The sequence below is a fragment of the Aptenodytes forsteri genome, unplaced genomic scaffold (genome assembly GCF_000699145.1).
Source record: "Aptenodytes forsteri isolate BGI_AS27 unplaced genomic scaffold, ASM69914v1 Scaffold65, whole genome shotgun sequence".
NCBI classification, from domain to species: domain Eukaryota; kingdom Metazoa; phylum Chordata; class Aves; order Sphenisciformes; family Spheniscidae; genus Aptenodytes; species Aptenodytes forsteri.
This window is the reverse complement of record NW_008795127.1, coordinates 8,182,774-8,208,117: the sequence shown is the minus strand read 5'-3', so window position 1 is coordinate 8,208,117 and position 25,344 is coordinate 8,182,774. Positions and strand designations below refer to the sequence as shown.

At 45.0% G+C, this 25,344-nt stretch overlaps 1 protein-coding gene across 2 annotated transcripts in view; it reads right to left on the bottom strand.

Moving 5' to 3' along the window:
* The window catches only part of LNX1 (ligand of numb-protein X 1), a 71,955-nt gene extending 49,559 nt beyond the window's left edge, over positions 1-22,396 (bottom strand). Inside the window, exon 1 of one of the 2 annotated variants that reach the window (XM_009277416.2) lies at positions 22,011-22,396. In XM_009277416.2, the coding sequence (XP_009275691.1) occupies positions 22,011-22,396 (386 nt within the window). Of the gene's footprint in view, positions 1-18,060; positions 18,153-22,010 lie in introns of those variants that run through there. The other variant, XM_009277418.2, reaches the window with a different exon arrangement.
* Between the last annotated feature and the right edge of the window lie 2,948 nt (positions 22,397-25,344).

The window sequence follows — 25,344 nt, the reverse complement described above, 5'->3', positions numbered from 1 at the left end:
ATACTCACTTATGCTGTAAAAATTATGAAATACACTTTTTTTGAATCACCATTTTTTAACAGAACTATCAGAAATACTTTTAACCTGAATTTCTTCAGCCAAATCTGAAAAAAGCCCAATCCACCCAGCCTTCTCCCCACATAGCTACCTACAGGCAGTGCTGCGCTCGATACCATGGAAAGCATCCAAAAATGCAGCGGTTTCCCTTCTGTTGTACGTGCACCACTGTCAGCAGTCACTTGGCAAGGGAGGCTGGCAGAGCTCACACCCTCACACCTCAGTTTTCAGGAGTGCTCTAACCACTAAAGCTCAGGTCAGGCTGGGGTAAGGCTGATCCCTGCTTCTCCTGCTGAAGCTTATTCAGAGAGGTGGATTAAGCAAGAGGGAGCCCGATGCTATTGCCAATTGAAAAACTGGTGCCTGGGGAGGGACAATCTGAGTCCTGCTTCAAATGCTGCTTGTGGCTTTTCAGTTGAAGTTGGGAGAGGTACATAAGAAAAGGCACTGTCCTCTGTTAGTCCGACCAGTGTCTTGGGAAAAAACTGGCAATACCATCTAGGCACACAAGCCCTTCTTCAGTCTGAAGATGAAGAAGTGACCTCTGAGGCTTCAAATATAGGTTGAGAACCTCTCCATAAAAATGTGTCTTGTTTTGTTAGACCACCAGGATTTAACTGATGAATCAAGGGATAAAATGCATAAACTAGGGTGGAAGCAGGAATCCAACCCCAGAACCCCTTAATTACAGAAGATGCCTTCAGAAGTGGGTACCTTATTACCAACAACACAAAGTGGATTTCCTTGACAAAGGCAAGGATCACAAAATCACAGAACAGCCTAGCCTGGAAGGGACCTGAAAAGATCATCTGGTCCAACCTTTCATGGGAAAGGGAGCCTAGATGAGATTATCTAGCACTCTGATTGCATCTTGAAAACCTCCAGTGATGGGAAATCTACCACATCCCTGGGGAGGTTGTTCCAGTGAATGATTGTTCTCACTCTAAAAAAGTAGGAGAAAGATAAAATAACTTTTGCACCATATCTTACTTTAAGCCCAAGTTGCTCAGGCTGCTGCTTCTTCATATTCCGTAGCTTGCAGATGCTACAGGTTTCTTAGGTTTTCTTAGTCACTTCTACTCTCTCAGATTTCATGCTATTTTTGCATAGTATAAATAACAAAAAATTTTTTCACTCTATTTTTTTTTTTAATTTTACAATTAATTACAAAAAGTTCAGGGTAAGAGGCAGTCATCTCATACTGTCCTGTTACAAAACACATTAACTTATGTACTCTTCCTACTAAAATACAAGAAATAGAAAAAAAATCTCAAAATGTTCTTTAGGTAGCTGCTCTTTCATTCCCCCTTTTATGCCACTGCAGCCATGGGAATTACAATATTCAAGCTCTAATAACTATTTTTACTTTCAAAATTAAAAAATAAACATCACGGATGCAGCTGGGCACCTAGAACACCATGGGCAAACCTGGGCAGCGGGTTTGGAGAACTGAACCTTGAGCATGAGCTACAATTATATTCCCCTTGGTAATCCAAGATGGTGACCTTGCCCCTGCTGTCCTAGGAGAGGGCACATCCTGCTTGACCTTGCTGCTCCCACAAAATGGGTGGAGGCTGCCGTGGGAGAGGCTGCCTTGAAATGAATCCAAATCGTGAATTCTCTGTGACAGGTTGTGGCATCTGGGTGACTCAGCCAGCCTCCGTGCCCGAGGCTGTTCCAGCCCATGGCTGTGATTTTGTTAATGTCACAATTTAAGTAGACTTGGGACTCGTTAGCAGTGATGACGGACACCCTGAAGGAAAACCAAAGTGGCATAGGAAATGATGTCAGTTCATTATTGGCTCTGAAAGGGGGATAATTATATCTGTCTTCTTCAAACTGAGATGACCCTGGTCCTTCGGAAGGGAGCTGGCAATCTAACCTCCAGCAGCGTGCTCACGCCATGCCTCATCACCTGCTAATTTTCACAGCAAAGGCACTACCCACGTCATGACTCAAGGTGACCCAAGCAATCACCAACAGACAGGGTCTCCAGCTGGACATCTGCACTGGTGTCCAGCAGACAGCAGCATGCTGGGGGCATTGGACATATTGGCAGCCCAGATTCAGACATACATAAAGCAAATCTTACTTGCTTCATGTAAATATGACCGCAACAGCCTGTCAATGCAGACGGCTCATCGAGCCAAACTGACCAGCTTTTTAATACAGAATAATCTTACAGCTACAATGAGAAAATTTTCTCTGGTTCCAAAATATCCACCCCAGCCTGACTGGAACATTGAGGATAAAAAAAAATTGAGTAGACAGACTAAACAAAACTGGTAGTGCATTTAAATATTTATACTAGCAATTGAGACATGGGTCTCTGTTTTAGTATTTTTTGCAATGCCTTGGGCCAGTTATTGGTGGTTTACCTATCTTCAGCTGGTTGTACCTTCTGAGGAACTCCTTAACTGCTCCCGAACAAAGTTCACTTCCTGGAAGGGCAAAGCCAGACACTCAGCACCGTGTGTTTATAAGGGTGCAATACAGAGGGAAAAGGAGGAGGAGGAAGAAAGGGAAAGAAATACCTAACAATTTCGTGACTGTAAACACAACAGCCTCATGGCAAATCATTTTCTCATTTCTTTAAAAGCGAATTGAAGATGCTACAGCATCACGTGGGAGGGTTTGCTGAGTACTTAGATACTGGCATTAAGGAAACCTTCCAAAGTTGAGCACATACTGTTCTGTAAAGGCTAACCACGTCAGCCTCCAGAGATGGTGCTGCTTGCTAAGGGATTGTCTGCAACACAGAAGTACGTGATTACTGTAGTGGTTGTGGAATGATACCTTAGCCACGCTATGTGTATTATATGTGTAGAAACACACATCCAAGAATAGCTTCCCTAGAGATATCCCTGTTCCAGAGTAAGAGCATTCACCAGAGAAGCTACCCTAGAGTAAGAACAGTACTGTCGCTTCACACCCAGCTTTATTATGGATTAACTTCCCTGTGTGCTTGATTCATCTTTTTTGGGATAACTTCTGCCCTTTCTTCCCTGCCCTTTCTTCTGGGTGCCAAATGGAAACTGTGGGAGCTCTTAGGGCCAATTTTAGGTGCTAGTTTCCCGACGCTACTACACTCTGTAACTCCAGGTTCTGCATCCTGAGCTCCTTTCTTCACACTAGTAGTGGCCATGTGTAATCAAGGTATCAGAACAATTATGGCTTGTTTTCAAGTTTACAAAGGTACCTGCCCATTTCTTTAGCCCACAAAGAGTGAGGCGTAACGAAGCAGAGACATTCCTGATGATGGACATAAGTAACGCAGGGAAGTGAAGCAAGAGACCCTTCTGTTACTGGGGGAAAAAACAGATCAACTTTTTCTTTCCTTTGATAACTTGTTTTCTGTTAATAAACATCTAAAAGTATTATTTTAACTCTGCTGCCGTAATAAAACTTTAGGGGTAAAAAGATGTCCCAGCTCAGCAGGCAGACACTTCTGACAGCATCCTTTATAAAAGAACCTAACTCCGTAAAAGGTAATTCATTTGATCAGCCGTGTCTAGCGGTGGCTCAGGATCAGTTAAGAGGTGATATTGTCCTGTAGGTCAAGCTCTGGAGCTCTGTGAGAGCCAAGGTCTACCCCTCACCATGCCACATCTTGAAAACAAGTTACAGGTTTGCTTTATTTCATGGATAATAAAAAGTCCTTAGGGTTTACTATGTTTTTGTTCGATGTCTCCCACAATACAGATTTGGCTCATTTGTGGGTTCTTTAAACTGCCATAGCACAAAAAGCAATAAGAATAAAAGCAGTCCTGTAGAGCCCTAACTGTAGGAACAGCACTTTTATTCCCCTTCAGATACCTCAGCATCTCTAGGAAAAAGGAGAGAGGGTAATGAAAATAACGGACACCCATCTACCTTCTAAAAGCACAAAAGGGGTTGGGACTGGAAACAAAACTCTGGAGCTGCGTCCAAGCATTGCTAAAGATGCAGAATCACGGATCACCCAAATTTCTGTGCTCGGAAGCTCCACTGGCTTGCAAGGACGAGGACCATTTCTCTTTAATGTGACTATTTCAGAAGACCTGGAAGGAGCGCTCTTTGCAAAGCAGTCAGAAGGGAGGGGCGGATAACATCAGCAACTGCCTCCCTGGCACAGGGGACTGCAGGCAGCACAGCTGTTCTTTTTGGAAATGTCAAAGAGGAAAAAAAAGTGCTGGGGGAGTTGTCATCGGCAGATGGCACAATAAGTGATTCCAGAATAATGCTTCACACGGTGATAATCTTTTCTTGAAAACATTGCTCAGGGAGCCCAGGTCTGACTAACTTTACAAAGAGCAAACACCACTTGAAAAACAGACATGTAAATTATAAAATCACTTAGGATCCAGTTTCCCTGTTTCTCTCTGACAAAGGAGAGCACAGGCATGTCTCAGCACAAATGCTGCAGCTGAGATAGCCCTGTATCAGCCCTCTCCTGCCTGGTCACAGCCACGTCCAGGGAATGTCAGCAGGAGGATTTCAGGCCATACCCATGGCTCCACCTCTCTCTATCTGCTCCGTTCACAAGCTGCCCACCGCAGGGAAGGTCCGTGCGGGGCCAGTTGTCTCACCAGCACCCACAGACAAATAGCAAAACGCTGTCCCTGGACTCTGCAGGACATCACACACCTTCGGGGGCAAAACATGATCTCAAGGTCGTTTTGAAATCCTGCTGGCGTATGCCCATGCAGCCAGCCATGGCAGCTCTCAGGTGGGCACAGGGCTGCCTCCTGTCCTTCAGTACCCAGGGCCTCCCCAGGTGGGAGGATGGGGACAAAGGGAGGGAGGAGTGTCGTACGGTGCCTGACCTATCCCACTCTCAAGCACTGCCAGGAGATGGGGAAAAAATCGCACAGAAGCTTTTTGAATGAAGAAGACCCAAACTGTAAGCCCTGAATTTCCCTGCAGTCAACAGAAAAAACCCAAACCTGAACCCTCTGCTTTCTTGTGCCCTGGACACTGAGGTGAAATGGAGACACCAAAACGATTCCTACTTCATCCTCATCACTGTGGTCAACCAGAGGTGTGATGAGGGGGGAACAGGATCAATCCTCAGCCTATAGCTACACCGTTCAGCTTCTTCAGTAGCTTCTGAGACAGGCAGCAAGTCTATTCATCCTCTAAACCCCTTGAGGCCTTCTGTGGTGATGTGGATGACCCTTACAAGGACTAGACTCAAGGCTGGAGACAAACAGGGACCTTTCCACACTCTTGCCCTTTAGCTGCAGATCTGACCATTCAGTGGTGGGTCGCTATTTTCTCGCCAGTCCTGCTACTCTCCTGAAAACATCCTGCTTCAAAGGGACTTTCTGGTCAGCGTTAAAGTCATGGAGTTTGTGCCTGCCAATGCTGGGAGATAAATTTTAACAAAAAACCAGGAGAAAAGTCACAATTTTGTAAGATCTGTTGTCATGGAGCTACCATTGTCACAAGGGACAGGAAAAGTGGAGTCTGAGGTTTTACAAAGCTCCCACACAGGGGTGTGGGGATATTTTTTTTTTTGGGGGGAGGAGGTGTTACAGAGATTGCAGAAGTTGGAGTCTATGACATTTTATTTGTATTGTTTCAACTCCTTCACCCACATGCCCTCAAGGGATGCTCTGTTTTTTAAAATTGCTGTTTCTGCTAAAAACAGTGTGGTGTGAATCAGTGTGGTTTTCCCTTAAAATATTTTTTCGGATCTCTACTACTCTATCTCTCTGCTATATATATGTAAAAAATAGATGTTTGCCCATGTATGCAAGACCTCATTTTCTTCCTAATACATTCCAATGAAAATCAAGAGACTCATTTGCTGAAGTCAGTGGAATAATACCTGTATAGAACTAATCTAAGTGACGAAAAAGTCAAGCACATTGATATTACTCTTTTCACTTCTTCCATCTTCCATAGCTTCCTCTGTCTGAGTACTGAAATAACAGATAGAGTAACTAGAGATGAGGTCCTCGAACCAAACAAATCAGCTAAGTAAGAGGAATTGAACAATATAGGGGGAGAACTTACTTATGACTTCTTGGCTTATTTTATTTTCATTGTTTGTAGTGGGTTTTGTAGGACAGTTTGCAACTCTTCGAAGGACTTCAGTCCAGGTGGTAATTTAACTAGGCAGAGGATCAGTAGATAAAACTCTGATTAGATGTCAGTTCTACAACTGAGCTATTTCACAGCTTGGCTTAACCTATGTTTAGTCTAACCGATAAATGTTTAGAGTTCACCAGGACTGCTGAAGTGAAGTTAATATAAAGAGAGTCTCACCAAACCTGGTCAATCCATAAAGCTTTCTTTGTATTTAGCCTTCAGCTCCACGTGTTTTGCTGAACTTAAGCTCCACAGCTTAAATTCACAGTTTACTCATACAGTAATCCATAAATTTAAAATAAGAAGCATAACCATCTCAGAGTTTTGCAGTACTGCAGTAGTGCAAGGAGATGGAAGACACATGGCTCGGTGTGCTCAGCATTGTTGGAGATAACCACACGGGGCCCCGACAGATCAAAGTCAGCCAGTTTCTCTTCTTCCCTTCTCTCTTTCCCTTTCCTCCTTACTCTCCTTGAACAAGACAAGACACTCAAGGGAATAGCCCTTTCACTGACTATTTCACTATTTCACAGATCAGTCAGGTGTTTGGGGACAAGAGAAGGGTGCAGATGGGGCCTCACCACTGCTACAAGGAGGAGGATAGGGCTCGTGCAGCCCCAGCAGAAGTGCCTCTCCATGGACTGATTGAACTTACCAGGTTCAAGTGACTTTGAAATTACGGAGAGGTGATCTCCATTGACCTACCACAGTTAAATCCAGGACCAGCATACTCAGTCCTTATTTGATCTTGACTCTATGCCTTTACTACAATGGAATCTGTGTCCAAGAGCGCCCTATATTTTTAAACCAGTTCAATTCTCCTCCACCAGACAGAAGAAACATGCTGCTGTCATGCTGTGCAATGTTCAAGGCCATGCTTCCCTGCTAATCTTGATCCCTCAGTACTGCTGTACCGAGCGGGGCAGACGTGTGGGAGAGGCAAGAGCTGAGGGGTAAAGAAAACAGGAATTGAGAGGAAGCAAAGCAAAGACAAAGATTTAGGGTAGCCAGGAGCAGCCAGGTGGAAAATGGCTAAAGAAACCAAAACACAGCCTGGCACTGGTGATGACAGAGACTGAACGAGCATTACAAGTCACGTCAAGGGAACCAACAGAAAGATTCCTATTTAAAGAGTTTCAAACCCGCATCTTCTCTCAAAACTTACATAGGGCAGAAGCAGCCGAGTCACACTTGGCAGGTAGTGTCAAGAGAGTTTATGTAACACTGCAAAAAGATAAGCACCTATTTAAAAGCAAACTGTTATTTTTACCCAACACGCAAGCAAATCAAGCTTGCTCATCACAGACAAAAAACCCTTTATGCTGTCAGCTGTGAATTCTCTTGGTGTTGTAAAGCACCACAGAGCACAAAATCACTGTGGTATTTTTTGCGTTGGCTGTCAACCTCTATTTGCTGCGGATCTGAAAAACAGAGGAGACACGAAGCACAGGAAGATCTGAACAACAGTTAGCAGACCTTAACAAAAAGCAAGGAGACTATCATGAATCTGTGAAGTGCATTTTCTCTCTGAGAAAGAGACTGTTAACCTCTCTGCAATACTGAGTTAGCAAAAATATGAGGGATGTAACTCAGCATCTGCTGAAGAAGAAAGGGAGGGAAGGGAAGAAGGGAAGGGAAGGGAAAAGGGAAAAGGAAGGGAAGGGAAGGGAAAAGGGAAAAGGAAGGGAAGGGAAGGGAAAAGGGAAAAGGAAAAAGGGAAAAGGGAAAAGGGAAAAGGAAGGGAAGGGAAGGGAAAAGGGAAAAGGAAGGGAAGGGAAAAGGAAGGGAAGGGAAAAGGAAGACAGGCAGATTGTGCTGTGAGGTAGGTGGAACAGGAGCAAAAGCGTTTTGGAAATATCTGGTATGGATTACAGTTCATCAGCTCTAGAAGAGGATTACTTGGTCTCGGCCTCCCTTTATAAATTTCTTTTGTTCACTTGGGTCATGTTACTTTTATTCAAGCCTGGATTACAAAAAAGGCAGATCTGTGGGACTTTGCATTTATTTGCTTTGTCAGCTCAATATATTAAGTGCAAGTTTATACGTACACTATATATCTTATTAAATGCTCTGTCCTGTTTTGGTCTATTCTCTTCTGATTTATTTTGAACTCAAAGACCATAACTGTAACTGCCTTCAAACCTACAGATGCTTAGACCACTGGGGAAAGAGCAGAAAAAAAGTGAAATGCAGCAACCATTACTGTCCAACTTCATTACACTCATGCCTTGGAAGGATGAAACAAGAATGTACTGGAATTTAATCTCCTCTGAGGGAAGAAACTGGAAGCAGCGTGTTTGCTAGGAATGACACACACTCGATCCACTAAAAATCAAGATATGCAAACTTTAAATGCAGTTTAAAAATGGACACTGAGAAAATTTACAGACACAGCACCAAGGAAAGTACATTTGCATGGCCATACCCTTGACCCACGACAGCACAGAGCAGATGGAAAGCAGGTGTGGAGAACACAGCACGTCCCCAACACTGGAGGCTGTGTGGGATGCACAGGACTCTGCCAGTCCTATGCTAGGGCCCAGGTAGCAGCAGGGGGGTACGAGGACATCATGGATTGCAGTAGCCACCACTGGGCGCCCACGACAGGATCTTCTCAGCATTTCTGGACTGATTTACTAATATTACTGGTATCAATATTTCCATCACAGTCTGGGTTGGGGCAAAGTAGCAGCAACTGGCACTTTCAACTGTACTCATCCCCACAACAGATCCCAATGACAACTGTAACTGCAGCATTGCCAAGAGCAAAAAAGAAACACCAGCGTATACACACTGCATTTGGGAAAGAATTGTATTCATCCTTTCTGCAGCAGTGCCATCTTTCTGCTATAATAACAAACCAGGTAGTAATGCTTGAAGGAGAGATGTGCCAAATGTTTAAACCAGAACCAGTGGTGAGGCTCCTTTGGGAGCTGACAAGGACAAGTCACAACCACCTCCTGGGATTCCCGCTCCCACTGCAAAACCTGTTTGGCGAAGGGCTGTGTTGCAACATGTGCTTTTCATACAGAGCACTTATTTCTGACTATAATTTAGCCTCTTGGCAGGAGATGCTCATACATATCAAGCGAAACAGCCTTGCTCATCCATATCAACCTATACATCCTCATATAGTAGCAGCAGCACAGCGTACTCTCTGCTTCCAGTGGTCTCCTGTAGATCACAGGACAGATTTGGTTAATCATGCCCATCTCCTCTCCATAAAAGCCTGCTCCACATGGGACGTTTTCTGGCCTTTCATACTGTTGAGTTATAAAATCCACAAGTGAAGTGGCCTCTGTGGATGCTCCTATGAAACCATTCCACTACTCATTTTACATGGGAGGGAAGGTTAAAAACAGTGGGACATCACCAGTGCTAACTGAATATTAAAAATAACATATAACAGTAATGCTTATCATGTATGGGAGGAGAAAAGAAAATACCTGAATTATGCTTTCAAAAATAGTACTGTCTGTTCTTAATAAAACACAAAACATAACGAGGCCATCAGTCTACTAATCTTATCAGTTCATTAAGTTCTGCAGAGGAGAGAGGAAAATACAGTCCTTAAAGCATGTCAGATTCCCCTCGTCCTCTATTTAAGATGTTACTAAATTATTGAAATTCTACATTAAGAATATATTACACACTCTCTAGTGAATGAGGAACTGCAATGCGTAATATAGAGAGGGGTGTAAGCTTCCCAATATATACACATGGAATGACTTGCTGACCTAAACCACTTGCTTTCTGCCAATGTGATTTCAAGACAGTCAAGGAGGGAAAAATAAATCCCAAAGTAATGCACAGATGATCAAATTTTGTAGCTGAAATTTATACCACTAAAGACATTTTATTTATTTATTTTACATTATTTAGGTAAATAACATGCAGTGAGTTAGTAGAAGAGCAAATAAAAATTGAGCATGGCTCCAGCAACTGCACGTATTTTGTCTTAACCTGACTTCATGCCATGTGTCACAGCGGTGTCATGGAGCAAGACAACTCCACAAGGACAGAGGAGTCAATAGTGATTATTTCCTCCTCACCCAGGTATCCATTATACTCAGCTCAGTGTCCTGATAAAAAGAAGAGAGGATGAATACCAGAGCAGATGATACAGTCAATGCTATGTGTGATTGTTACAAATCTGATTGATTGTCTGCCTGCACTGCTGAGAAGGATGAGACTTTATCAATAAAGTTTGATGGTACTACCAACAGAAATTCAACAGAAAGGAGACAAAAACTTCCTAGAAATACGGCTTGACTTGCCCATTGTTACAGTCAACCTCTTTTCCTTCATATCGGGAGGACATATTATACAATATGTGGAAGTTATGGATGCTTCACAGTTCGGTTTTTTTTGTGTAAAAGTTGTACAGCATCTGTTGCAATCTCCAGCCATTTCACTAGGTTGCTCCTGAACTTGCTTCAATCTATATTCAGAATCTGTTGTCAATTAATGAATTATATGAATGGATAAAGCATGTTCTGGAGAGAGCCCAAAGATTCACTGGCTAAATTCAGTCTTCACCAGCTGCAACTTTGCTGAGGCCTAGGGGTGAATTCAGCTTTCTAAGATGTTTTTAAAAAAAAGTTCACATTCTTAATGCTAAAATAGATCTCAGCTTCAAGCCAGGAACCCTTTGGTGGCAGTGGGGTTTTAGTCACGACATATGACGACATTGACTAGCAGATACCTCCACTGAGGTACCAGTTCAACACAGGGGGACCAGCCTGGACACTCCTTTTGAAATAGGATAGCCCCAAGCAGCCACATCTATGCTGTCACACAGGCTATGCTATTAGTCCAACTTTGCCAGCAATGTTACTATAAAACCTCTGCTTTTGAGTCCTGTGCTGCTGGCATCCTTGTGCACCCAGTCACAACGTGGCTCAGTGGGGGGGGCGCAGTTTGGACACGCAATCACATGCCAAGATGCAGAAAATCAGTTCTAGTTCCTGAACGATAGCTCAGCTCATGGAGAAGGTCACAAAACGCAGCCGGTTGCTCTGTAGTCTGGGGACCTTGAAGGCAGATTCCCTCAAAAGGTCAAGAGTGTTAAAAAAAAACAAGAAGACCCTCAGACCTACTAGTCTGCTTCCCTACAGTGAAACGAGCTGTATTGCAGCTGATCTCAGAACCAGTATTCAGAGCAGGACTTAAGCTCTGACAGGCATAAGAGCTCTGCAAGAGCAGTGTTTATCCTTGCGTTGCAGGACAGCCCAGTTCTGCCAGATTTATCAGAGAAACAGCTCAAGGGAAAATATCCTTGTCATGCTGCCAGTGCCAGTGCTAAACTAGGTTAATTGTCAGAGAGATGTGGAGGTCAGCCAAACTTGCAGCATACGGCCTGTGTGGCTTAATGTCAGACGAGAAATAAGAGTCTGTTGGTTGTGAGTAACCACCAACCTCCTGCAACTCCCATCACCTTGCTCCTTCCTCTTACCCCACTGGCCCTCCAGGGCTCCCCCGGTGCTTTCCCCTGTCTGGTCCCCATCCCAGAACCAACCTCTAAGTGAGATAAGGTTTGCCCCCTCTGTGCTCCCGTTACATGGGCAAGGCATGTAAGCACACTTTTTATGAGCAGCCTACACAAAAATCAGACATAACTGAGACATAACTCATTCATGAAAAGAAACCTTTCTGCCAACCATAATTATTGCATTGCCTTCCAGCTTGGCAGGGTTTCACTTTTTTTGGCTGGCTCAGGTTTTACTTTTGGCAATAAAATGTATTTGTTGAGATTGACACTGGCCAACGTCAGCCTTTTCCAAAGGTGTGAGAAGGCTCCAGCCATGAGAAAACGTGCCAGCAGAGGAAAAGGTCTAATTCTGATCTCAAGTGTGTGTAGGTAGCTGTGAATGGAGTAAAGGCGAGTTTCATGCACGCACAGAAGGAATAAAGCAGGATCTTTCTCAAAGTATAACTGAAATGCCAACTTTCATTACACACAAAATTCCTAGGTAGAATCAACAAATTCTTAAAGCTCTCAAAGGGTTTTTGGTTGCTGGAGCTATCCCAGACAAATTTATTTCTGCACCTAGAATCACAGCGCTGGGGAAAAAGATGCTAACCAGTAACACTTACTCATGCCACAAAAATGCAGCACTCTCTAACCCGGGTGGGGAAAGGTACCATCTCTGGGAGAGGGTGGCAGAAGGTGGGGGTGAGACCCAGACCCCGCTGTCCTGCTAAGGGGAAAACACCGCATATTTGGCAGAGTGCAATTAGCCCTTGGTCAAAGAGTGACTGGACCCAGAATGGTTGTGGTCAGTGGAAACAACTACTTTCTGCTGCACCTCCTATCCTAGCAGCATAGTCTGTCTCAAACGCTCCTGAATACAACACTTAATGTGTTCAGCAAATTCATATTGGGCAACTCAACACCATGAGTTTAGATTACAACTCCTATCCTTTTAAGGATAATACAGTATATTTGCAGTTCACCTACATGGGCTTCTGCTTGGGGGCATTCAGGCCATATTCATACTAAAATTTCAAGCTTTACTGTGCAATTCTAAGAGCTGGGAATATGAAGATGAGTGTAAGCAGATGACCTTTTTATTTTTAAACTGAAATTCTCACATAAATTCCTTCCTCTGGCTGGCAGTTATGCTCCCAATCAGTATGGCTTTTGGCAGCACGGGGCACGGTTTGCAGCTTGCTCCCTAAGTCCTTGCCACTGCCTCCCCCTTTGCACGTCATCGGTACAACGGGGACTTGTGTTGGCAACGGCGCCCTACCTCGCTCATTTGTAAGAAAGCCACAAAGCACAGCAGCCAAACTCAGCCCTGGCTGCAGCGTCCTCCCAACATGAAGTCTGAGGATCTCCCCACTGGGGACGGTGGGCTCCGAGTCCCAAAGCCTCCTGCAGACTCGGCACTGTGCGCACAAGCCAGTCAGGAGCGAGGGGAGCTGGTGGAGTGGGGTCGGACATGAGGCAGGGAGGGGACAGGCTGGGGAAGTGACAGTAGCTGTTGCTGGAAATTTTGGGAGAGATCCCAGAAGTCTGAAGGAAAAACAACTCCTGGGAGGATCTGCTGCCCTTGCAGAGAGCTTGGGGAGAAACAGAAAGGAAGCCTGAGAGTGGTCAGTGCCTGCTGCTCCCCTGTGCCACGGTACCTGCTCAGACTTGATTTAAGATAATATCCAGATTTTCTTTCCCAAAGAGGACATTGGAGACAGGGAGAGTCAGAAACTGAGGAGACTAGTTTTTTTGCTTCCACGCAAGATGTCAGAGTTTGCCATGTTTCCATCCTGGCTCCTTTGTGAGGCTGTAGCACAGGAGTTAAGCTAACGGGCACCCATGACTTTCTGCTTTAAGTCACCTTAGTTCTGCTTTCCCTGAGAGGTATCCAATTCTAGTACACTGGAAAAGACCCTTCGCATTTATTCGAGTGTGCTTTGTCCTGGCTATTTAAAGCAAATATTCTAAACATTTCATTTATATTTTCATTCAAGATTCTTTTTATTCAAGCCTTGCTTTCCAACACTTTCAGCTTTAATTAACCTCACAGCTTAACTCCGACACAGATTTCCATACATGCAGCTTTGCACAGAGTAAGGAGGCCAACACGTGGCTTTTGCAGTGGACTAACACGAGCCCCAAAGGCATTCCAGTCTTATCAATTTTGTCATGAATAACGTGACAAAATTGCACTCCCCAGCTTCCGTGCAGCTAACTTCACAAGAACAGACTTGAAGCCAGACACAAGTTTCCCCACTGAGTTGAACAGAAATGAAAGTTGGCCACACGGTTAAGCTCAGTGCTGGTAGGGGGACAGGAGGGCGCACCTAATATCTTGACCTAAATTGTGCTTACTGTAAAAAAGACATGCCCAAGGACACTGGGAGACAGCTGGCGCTTGCGTCTCTTCTTTTTAAATTGAATGAACAGAGAAACAAAATTTTACTGGCTGTTCCAGCCCAAAGTGCTGTTTTGAAATTTAAGAGAGTAGTTATCATATAAAAGTTATATGGAGAAACTTGATCCAGTTAATTTGGTGAGATCCCTTTGACTGTTTCACGTAAAACCCAAGAGAGGTAAGAAAAAAAAGAAGTAATTTTTCGCATGCGGGAGTAGGTTGTGCATTTCACTCTAACAAACAATAGATTTAAAAAAAAAGGCTTGATTCAAATTAGTGGGGCAGATCTAGCTGGTGGATTACCAGCAGTGACTAAGGCCAGGAGCTGTTTAATCCTTGGAGGGAAGCAGCAACGGCAAGCGCAGCTGCCACAGGCTCCCCAGTCCTCGACCTGTGCTGAGCACACGCAATGCCTGGCACCCTCCCGGGCACTCGCTCGGTCAGCACGGCCACGTGCCGAAGGGGGATTAGGTTGGAAACCACCCCACGCTTTCCATGTGACTGAGGTCCTCAGAGGGACAAGGTGAGGTTATTCACCGCCTGGTCTCGCATCCTCCTTCCCCTCATAATTTTATTTCTAAGTGGCCCATTGATGTCAAAGTGCAGAAAATCCTTCTACTGAGAAATACCCCGCTGCACAGGTCCTGCTTTGAAGTGAAAGGGATAGCGATGGAGGTCAGCGTCCCTTGGTGTGAGTGGTGCCACCGGCTCTTCACCCCTGGGAGAGCCTCCTGCAGTGGCCACAGGCTGCCTCTCCATCCACACACCTTGTTTTTAAACCAGGGGAATAACACCCCGACTCAAAAGAATGCTTGGGCAAGTATTTCCTTTCTGAAGATATTTTAGATAAGAAAGAAAGAGAGCAGATGCCTGTTGAAGTAGCTTTACAGGGATATAAAGGAGAAGGCATAGGCCTTGGACTGGGTTCTCCTCAAGACCCATGCAGACCCTTACGATGCCGAGAGCCATTGGGCTGGTGTGGCTACATCCCACCCCTTCCCAGAGGTGCCTCAAGGGAGACCTCACAGATTTCTCTTGTCTTTCTGCCACGTGTTTCCATGGGCTTCCCCTCAGGAGGGAGCACCCCGGCTTACCACAGGCTGCTCTTCATGATTTGGCTAAGAGCAAGGACAAGAAGAGCATCTGTGCTGAGATCTTTGCTGGGGGCAAGGGAGGCACAACAGGCAACGGCCAGGGAAGTGCTTTTACTGCACGCAACAGTGTCAGGAGATGTGTATTTGCTTGCTGAAAATACCTATAATTATCAGACTGCTAATAGAAAACTAAAAATAACAGCACCCAACATCTGTCCCATCAAGTACCACTGCAACACATCCACACACTTTTCTTTCCTACCCGTGTGGCACCCAGCTGAAGTGCAAAGGTCTGACACAGCCTTTCCCCAACTTCATTTCTCCTCTTCGACTCTCCTAAAATCTCCTCTTTATTTCTTAGATGGATTCCAGAGCCTGCATCTCCAGATAGGCTTTGGGCTATACTGTAATCCCTATTCCCCAAGCCACCCGTTCCTCACTTATGAAAAAAAAAATGCCCTTGAACTAAAGCAAACCCCTGCAATACAACACAAATAACCTAACTTTCTTTGAATGGGGTAGAAGGGAAGAGATGGGCTGTATGAGCTTGGGGACAGTGCGAATCCCAGTGCCCTTATTCTTGCTCTTGCACCGGCACCAGTGATGGTAACCGCATCCCCCATGGTCCTCCAACTCTTCCCTTGCCGTTTGCACCCCCACAGGCCCCTCCTCCTCCTCGGCTGGTATCTCTGGTGCCTGCCAGCCAACAAAATAGTGAGTCCTGACTGAGGCCAGTATTTGTAGTGGCCACCAAAGATAGTGTGATAATGAAAAACAAAAGTTTTCCGCTTACTACGGTCTAGTTTCGAGCCATGGGACAAGCCATCAGATATGCTACACACGGCCCTGGCTTTTCAGTTGCCTGTGGAGAAGGATTTATGATTGCCTCTGTAGGCTTTGGGGCACAAAAGGGTTGGGGCAGTAAACCTGTGCCCGCAGGTGCCAGGCTGTCCTGAACACTCTTGCCCATGCTGTCCCACTCACAAAACTTTGCATGAAAAACATCCTGCATGCAAGTGCCTGAGCAACTGAAGTAGCAACCTGTAGGTCGTAACATTCATATAAACTGATTAAACAGGACTGAAAACAGTATTCCTCTTTTTCTTTCAGCTGCTGCTATTAGAGAGGACTTTGAATCCATCCCACAGATTTGTATGTCAGTGTCTTGTGTGGCATCCAGCAGCAGCCAGAGGCACCAAATACATGCAGAGGAGGAGGAGAAATTCCTGAATTGAGCTCAAACTGCCCTGTGCCCTTTTGGATGATGTCAGCCCCAGCTAATCCTGCTTTCTGCTGCCCTGGCCAAAGATGGAGCGGTGTGCAAGGTCCTAAGCACCGGCTCCCCGCGCCAGGTAGCATCCAGGGCTGGGCACCAGGGAGGGGATGTGCACCTCCCATTGCTGACAACTGAAGATGCACGTCCAAGCCCCAGCCCACACCCACTCCATTAAGAACGACTGCCGACATCCAGCGAGACTAACGTCTCTGTGGGTTAGAAGGCTAAACAAATAAGAGACAAATAGCTACCATACGTCGTAGCCCTTTACTCTGGGAGAATCAGTGAACCTGAATTCCCCAAGAAAAGCAAGTAGGCTGCGCCTGCGCCTGTGCTCTGATTAATCTCATCAGTTTGTTTTCCTGCAAACTAGATGTCCCAGATGCCATTGTTTCCATTATAAGTGTTCATCTGCTCTGTTTTGAGCTTGATTGCTCCTGTAGGCTGCCTGGCTTAACTGTTTTTTGTTTGTTTGTTTGTTTTTTTAAATTAACGATCTTAAACAAAATGCCAGTAAATTAAAATGAGGGCATAGCTGCAACCCTCAACACCACATTTGTTAAATGTTTAAAACACCTATGACATACAGAAATCCTGAGCAGTTGTACGCAGTGTGACTAAATTATTTATAGTTGCCATGCATATCACACAAGAATTTCAAAAGGGGACTTTGTGTTTCTGCAAAACATTGCTATTTTTGTCTGACAGTAGAGACAAAATGATTTGGAAATTAGTCTCATTGGTACTAATCACAACTGTTACTAAAACATTCCCACTGTAGGCACAATACAGTCATTTTTCATTTTTGAGCAGAATTAGCCATTTCATTCATTTTCTCAAGGAAGATTTTGGGGTTTATAATTTGTTAAAACACAAACAAAACATGATTAATTAAAACATACTGGAACCAGAAAAGCCCTATTAACTAGTACAATAACATTCAAGCACAAATTAAACTAGTATCGTTTATAGATGATACCATAGAATATTTGTTTTATGGGTTGGAAAGATCAGCTATGGGGTTGTTTGAGGTGGGTTTTTTTTAAGACATGAAGACATATGCATGGATTGCTACATTTAAATTTGCGTTATAGAGAAAATAACATTCCGCTGTGGGCAAAAACACAAATATGGGAAATTTCTTTCCTGTCTCAAGTGAATTATTTCTGGTGAAAGGCTTCTCAGCATTTTGCTACAGGCATGCAGCTTTACACACAGAGCATTATGCATGTACACACAGAGAGCGCTCTACCGGGGGTGTCTCTCCTGATGCCCTCCTCTATGCCCAGCTCCCCTGCAACGCTATTTATGGAAAGTAAAGAAAAGACACAGACTCAGAAATGGAAAAAAAAAACCCCAAACCCAACAACCACCGAAAATGTCGGCACAGAAAAGCAAGTTGATAAGGAAAAAGACAGCTTTCACTCAGTATGTCTCAGCTGCTTCCAAAGCAGAAAGCAACGTACTGCTATTATTAGCCCTCCGGATGGGAAGCAGCTAGTTCGTAGCATGGTTTGAAGCTGTTGGCAAGACGTTGCGGGATTTTCTTCACACGTAACGCACACGCACAGACACACAGGCAGACAGACAGACCCCCCAAAACGCTCGTGGTGAGCCCCTTCCCGCCGCTCGGGTGAGACAGACAGACAGAGAGCACGACGCTGGCGCGACTGTGCGTACTCACAGCTCGGAGTACAAGAAGTGCAGGTTGCCCACATTGTCTATGTAGTTTGCAGGACTTAGCCAAGGTAGGACCAGTAACAGGAGAGCCTTCATTTTCAGTGCAGGGCTGGCACTGCTGCTGGGTTTCCTCCTTCCCACCGTCTCTCTGTGCTGGTGGGACACACAACGTGAAGCTTTTGTGCCAGCCAAGCCCCTTCTAAGCGAGCCTTTCCATTTCAACGCAATGGTAGCACATTATGAATCGAGCTTAAATCCCTTAAATGAAGCTACACTGCAAAAATCATTGACCTGTAAGAGGATTACTCCATCTGACTCTCAGATGGGTAGATGTGAGGGTTTAGGGACAGCACAGCGTGGTTGGCGAGACAGTGACTTATGCTGCAGAGGAGAGCGATGCTCGGGGAAGAGACCTGCCTCCTGCAGGATTCAGAGTGGTTCTTCAGAGGCAGCTGGTATGTTTACATCACTGCCCACAAGCAGATGGGTTATGAGCTAAACTGCATCACGGAAGGGTGTAGCTGTCTGACAAGGGGGGAAAAAAATGCCCCCCGTGGAGTTTTGAAGCAGGCGATATCAGAAGACCACACCTTTTTAAAGTAAAACACCGCAAAACATCACAGCCTGCTGGCTGTTTGCATCTCAGTCTGAATTCCCCAAATCCAGTCAGATGTTTTTGTGCAAACATAAATCATGTAATAATCCAAGGACATGTCTCTTCTCTCTTTTTTTTTTTAAGGATGCAAAAGCAAACATTTTAAATAAGGATGCTTTTAATGGACTACTCCGTGGTAACTGGCGTTTAAAAGAAAAATAAAGTTCTGCGATCAATTACAAAGCATAAACCAGCAGACTCACCTTGTCCCATCAGTGACCTCATCTCTGATCAGGGCAAGCTTTCATTTTGTCTCTGAGAACCAGGATTGGTCTGAGGCTGAATCATGCAAGAAACGCGAGGACTGCCGACTGCCCTGTGACTCTAGCGGAGTCTACTTTAATTTATTCACTGAGAACACAGATCACGTTCAGTCGAGATTTCAGATGGGCTCTGAGCCGTTCTTGCTGCAGGCACTGGATTGTTTATGACTATTATTTTATTTTTTTTTATTAGCAAAATCACACACTTTCTCTCCCCTCTATTGATTCACCGGAGGTAAAGAGAACAGCATCAGCTCGATCTGCTCTGTGCCTGGGCATGCCGGAGCCGGTGCCTGAAGAGCACAATGCCCTTCTCCTCTCCTGCCCTGCCATGAGTTGGAGGTGGGATGGTGAGGAAGGTTTCTGCATTTCTGAGAATTAATTTAGGCAGAGGCATAAGATACCTTTGGCGATAATTAATAATGCTGTGCTTAAAGAGCCATAATGGTACTGCACAGTCTCTGCAAGCACAAGGTTGCAGAAGTCCCCCTTATGGGTCACTCAGAAAGTTCACTCTCAATTCTTCCCTCGGGTGGGAATGCCAGTAAGGCTGCACCACCCACCCTCTGGGAAGCTGAAACCCCCAGCAGCAAAGGTTCCCTATGATTTCCTACTCCCCTGCCTCTGCCCTTTGGCCTTAAGGTAACTCAGCCCTCCAAACCATCCTGAGGAAGGAAAATCCAAGGGGCAAAGAAGAAGCCGCCCAGCCTATGTAGCACTGCCTTGTACTGCACTACCTTAGAGGCTTTAGGGTTTGATGGGAAGGGAGACCACTGCTCCGTCTCTCCAGTCCCCTGCTCCCTGGGTTTGCAAAGCCAGGACTTGGTGGGGGGACCCTGGCACAGGCGAGGAGGGACAACAAAAGGCTGTGGGAACATGGTACTAAGCCAATTCCTCCTTACCCCTGGTTGGCCTCAGGCCAAGTGAGACAGAGGCGTAGGATCTTGAAGATCCTGAGGGGAAAATCCAGGCCACGGACATTCAGTAATAAGCACTGGAATAAAACTTGAGAGGCTTTTACAAGATCAGTCATGGTTTATAACACTGCAATTCTGCAAGGGTGAAGGGTTTGTTTGCTACTACCTCAAGGAGGAGAAACCAAGACACTGGAGTGACTTGCACATGTCCATGTAGGAGAGTCGATGCTAGAAATCAGGAATTGTGCTTGTTGTGTGGCTTCTGTGTAAAAAACAAAATTTCAGTTTCATTGTTTATTGTGTGAAGGGAGTTCTCCTGCTAGTTTTATGGGCCCAGCTCCATCATCTCAAAAAAATGAAGACAAAAAGGAGGATCTAAAATACATTAAAGTCAGCTATATGTATAGCAAAGGGAAAGGGTACTTGCACTAGGGGATCAAGATTTTGTGGTTGGAATCTGTAGAGAAACATAATCTCAGTGACAGCAGCTCACAGCAGACTGTCAGTCCCTTTACCTGCGTTACTATTGAAATTTGTATTTGAGGCATGTTGGAGAAGTACTGAGCAAAGGCAGAAAATTATAAGTAACTTCGCTAATTTTATCCCTTAGCAGCAGAAAGCTAACCTTGCAGCACACTGCTGGCCTGGGCTGGAGGCTGTTGCCACCGCTTCTTACGCCATGAGACAGCAGCATCCTCAACAGGGAAAGCCAGGTCCAGAACTGGGTGGGCCAAGGGCACTCAAATCCACAAACACCAAGCCTCTAGCATGTGAAAAGTGGGCTTTTGCCCTCTGGAAGGGGTTTATTGCTAGTGGTTTTTTTCAGTTTTAGTAATGCAAAATGGCCATATTTTTTGGTTGGTTAAACCACCATAACTTCAGTGAATATCTTCAGTGAATACATTCCTCATGAGAATCCAGGTGCTTTAGAAAATGACATCTCCAGTTCAAATGGGGATGTGTTTGAATGGCAGGTTGCAGAGTCGTTTCCAGTTACGGGCTTCAAGACCCAGAAGCCTGCAGCCATGTGAACACACATCCATGCTCCAGCTCACCAGCCTGCTCGCCAGGGATGCTCTGACCCTCAGCATTACCATGTCTGTGCAGGAATGTGCCCCCACCAGCAGTCTGGAGCCCTGCGCTGGTCACCCAGGGCTTCCTCTGCAACGCGCAGGCAGAAGCACGCACCTAGGAACATGACTCACACCTGCAAACCACGGGGGAAGACATTTCTGGACAACAGATACAAGTCACAAAAAAGGGCATGTCTTAGACCCCACATCTCCTCAAATCCGAGGTGCTGTTCCCTGGACTATGCCAAAGCATTTGTCTGCCACCAGAAATCACAGCCCTGAATGTCTCTCTTTACTCTTCTGCCGTCCTTTCAAAAGACAGAAGATGCAAGACAAAAGCAGCAGCACGTGCTTTTGCTCTGCAAAACAGAGGACTGTCCATCACCAGTTCTTTCCTTACAGAGGAACCAAACTGCTCCCTGGAGATGTCTCTCCCAGAGGCAAGAGAGAGGGAGTCCTGGCCACCAGGAGAGGTAAGCCCGGAGGGGGATTCCAGCCAGCGAGTTCTTCCACACCGCGTCAGAGAAGCCGGGGCTCTGTGAGCCCCACGGTGTGGTGCATGGCTAAGTGCTCACCTGGAAGAAAGGAGCGCTCAGCTCCAAAGACCAATACCAAACCGGAATATTTTCTGCTCTACTTCTCATATAGGTCATCTACGATTCAAAAAAGGATTGAAGAAAGGGCAATTATAAGTCCCTTAATGTACTACTAAAATATTTATGATAGCTCAGCTTCCCAAAACTCACAGATATCTTTGGATGACTAAATACACACTTCCATTATGCAGCTAACCACAAGGTATCTGCCCAGAACTGCTAACAATAGCATGAAGTACCTTGAATGCATTTGATTCTAAAAAAAGATATATTGTCAAATAAATGGACTAAATTCAGCTCTAAATTCATGATACTGTAGGCATTCATTGGGACTGAAATCTGTAAATCTCTCTTTATATTAATTGTCTATTTTAATCAGCACTAATTGAAGATATTTTTTCCTCTCCTTAAGAAAAAGAGTGAAAAAAGGGTTTATCAACAACAACTTACTGGGTTTGGAAATGCTGTTCAAGGTGACCGCGTTGCACGACCTCTGAGCAGTGTTCTGTGAAAGGGCAGCTAACCATTAGCTTGTCCAGGAGGTTATTCACTAGTATGCTGGACTTCCTGCACGTCTGGAGAATCACAAGCTTGCGGTCCATGGGGCAGAAGTCCTTTTCCACGAGGAAGTTTGTAAGACAGGCTGTGCAGAAGGTGTGACCACAGAGCGTGTCTAACGGCTGAAGCAAAGGTTGCAGGCAAATGTGGCATATCAGATCATCATCTACTTCTTCGGTATAGCTGTACAAGTGGTTTTCTTCTGGTAAATGCGCTTGGCCGCAGGTGACACAGAGTGGCGGGGAGCTATCCTCCATTTCTTCTTCTTTCTGGCTCATAATCAGAATTGATGTAATTCAAAAGAGGGCAGACGGAAATACCCGACCTGTTTTCTATTCGTGAGAGCCGCAGCAAGGCTTGTGTGCCATCAGATCTGTGGGGAAGAAAGCCAAAGGATTATGTTCTGGATTGTTTTCTCTTACCGTACTTACAGTATGTATCTGGATGTGAAGTACTCTAGCAGGTTTTAGGGAAGGATTGCATCTTTGGGATAGGAGGGTGAAGCAAAGAAGTGGAAAAAAAATTAAAAGAGAGAGAGTTAACTCCAGGGATGACTTTTCCTTTAAATCTAGCTCAATTTACACAACTACTCTCATTGTAAAGAAAGCTATCGAAATAGGAAGAATGCTACAGGCATTTAATGGTTGAAAACTTTAAATTAGCATATAATTGCAGTTCCAGTCAGCTGATTTTGTGGTCACATTACTTCTGCTGGAAAAGCAGCATCATGTGTAGGCAAACATTGCAAGACTGTATGCAGAAATACAGGTAAGAATAATGAGCCACCTGCTCAGCACAGCGAGGGAAAGCAGCAACTTCACCTAACACACACCAGCGTACAGACACTGTACACGCAGCCGGAGGGAGGACACTGGGGGTCATGAGGATTTAGAGCTTGGGACCCTCTAGACCATCCTTTTCCCACAGCAGCAATGGATCTCTCCGATTTTCAAAACCGTTGAACACAAGACCCCATCTTTTACATTATGCATAATGGTGTTACAGACAGCAAGAATGAACTTCGGGGAGAGTTCAGTTCTCCACTGTCATGTCTCGGGGACCTGGGACCTCGCATTCAAAGCTTGTCTGCTTATCCCCCCATGGCACTGCTCTGGATGCCTCAAGTCAAGCAGTTATAACCATCTGCACCAGCATAACCAGCTGAAAACCTCATTTTACTTCCCAAAGCACCAAACACCTCACGCGCTGAAGTGAAGTCCACAACACGATGCCAAGTACTGTATCACTCAAAATTAGGTCTATTCCCTTCATAATTTGTATTACAGAAACCCAGTGTGTCCCTAACTACAGACCCATTTAGTTAGCTCTGGCCAGAGCACCTGCCTGCTGGTATTTTAAAGATGTAAACTCTGTGGGTGGCAGCAAAACTGAAGAGCGGTTTGTAGTTTTTACTTGAAGAACCCCAACTGCTCGTTGGAGCACTTATGTCTCATTACATCTATGCTTATTTTGATATACTGCTTTGAAAATAAACATGAAGATATAAAATATGGAATGGCCTAATTACTACTCTTCCTTGAAAATGTAAATCTTATTTGCTGCTCTGCCGTAACACTGTACCCTTGCTCCCAGCTTGACTTAATTTGCTGAGACAATGTGTCAGCCTCAGACACCCACGTTTGAGGGCAAATGAGGGAAAGAATAAAAACAAATCTGACTATGACAGAGCACATTTTCATATAAAATAAAACCTTATTTTTATGCAAAGCTCATGGGCTCTAAAGCTGAGAAATTGAACTTTAACATGGCAGGGTTTTTCTGACATAAGGGTAAAATGATAGCCACTCTAACTCTAACCAGATGCTTAAATGTCAAACATTCACTTTAATGCTTTGCTAGATCCTATTCTTACATAGCAATTATGCTGAGTGGCTGTATAATATTTTTTGCTTGCAAGACTAAGTTCTGCATAAGCTCTGTCTCCCGATTAGCAGCAGCTTCATTTGAATTAAAATCATCACCTATTAGAATTCTTGCAAATATTTAAAATACTCTATACTGCGGCAAATATTTCCTTTTGTAAAAACATTCACCAGAGCTTTATGAACAGCTCTTTGTGAAGAAAGGAATGTCTTTCTATAGTGCAGAAAACAGCTCTACTTACTATCTTAACATAGGAATTAAAAACAGTATTATTTGGTTCTACTAAGGTGACACACAGCAAAATGAAACAAGAGAAAAGATGATCATGAGGCTGAGGTGGAGACTGTTTGGGCACGGGAAATGACTCCTGGTAGGCAGCTCTTAGCTAACTTCTCGACAAAATGGGGTGGCTGTGAGCTGGTGTTTGATCTACCAGTAGCTGTGTTTTGCAGAGTGAGAGGGAAAGTGTTCAGCTGATCTCCACATCCCTCGCTCATGGAGGGAGCCCATCCAAACTCAACAGGGCCTCTTGCAAGAATGGCAATACACAATTGGGGAATTTGCGGGATTGTGGCTTTAAAAATAGCCATAAAATGAATTAGAAATCAATAAGGCATGACAAAAATAGCCTTGCTTTATGAACTTTGTTCTTTCCTACATTTTCGAAATGCCTTGCACCAGGGGCAACCAGGGGAGCGGGCAATATCATGTTGTTTCTCCGCTCTCCTGCCACGTCCTCCTGTACCAGCACAGGTGGACCCATGTGGGTGCTCTCCCCACGCACCACGCACCAGAATACGGCCAACCCCAACATTTTGTTGCCTCCTGGATGTTCCCAAGGACAGAAACTCTTGCTTCCTGCTGGCAGGAGACCCGATGTGCGGCTCCCATCAGCGAGCCTGCTGAAAGCTGGACCCAAAGCCCTGCTCTGAGGCAGGAGCAGCCCACAGGAACAGGAACACGAGCATCCGAACAGCCCCCTCCCAGCCTCGTGCCCTAACCCTGAAAGTACCGATCCTCCGCTCCCACATGTACAACACATCAACTCCCCTGATACAAATTAGGTACAACTGGAAACGGTGCTACAGCTCCGAAGCGACTACAATTATTTCCACGATGACAATGGAGAAAGGGAGGCATCGCTGCCTGTTGTGGTTTAACCCTGACCAGCAACTAAGTCCCACACAACCGCTTGCTCACTCCCCACTGGTGGGATGGGGGAGAGAATTGGAAGGGTAAAAGTGAGAAAACTCGTGGGTTGAAATAAAGACAGTTTAATAGGTAAAGCAAAAGCCGCGCACACAAGCAAAGCAAAACAAGGAATTCATTCACTCCTTCCCAT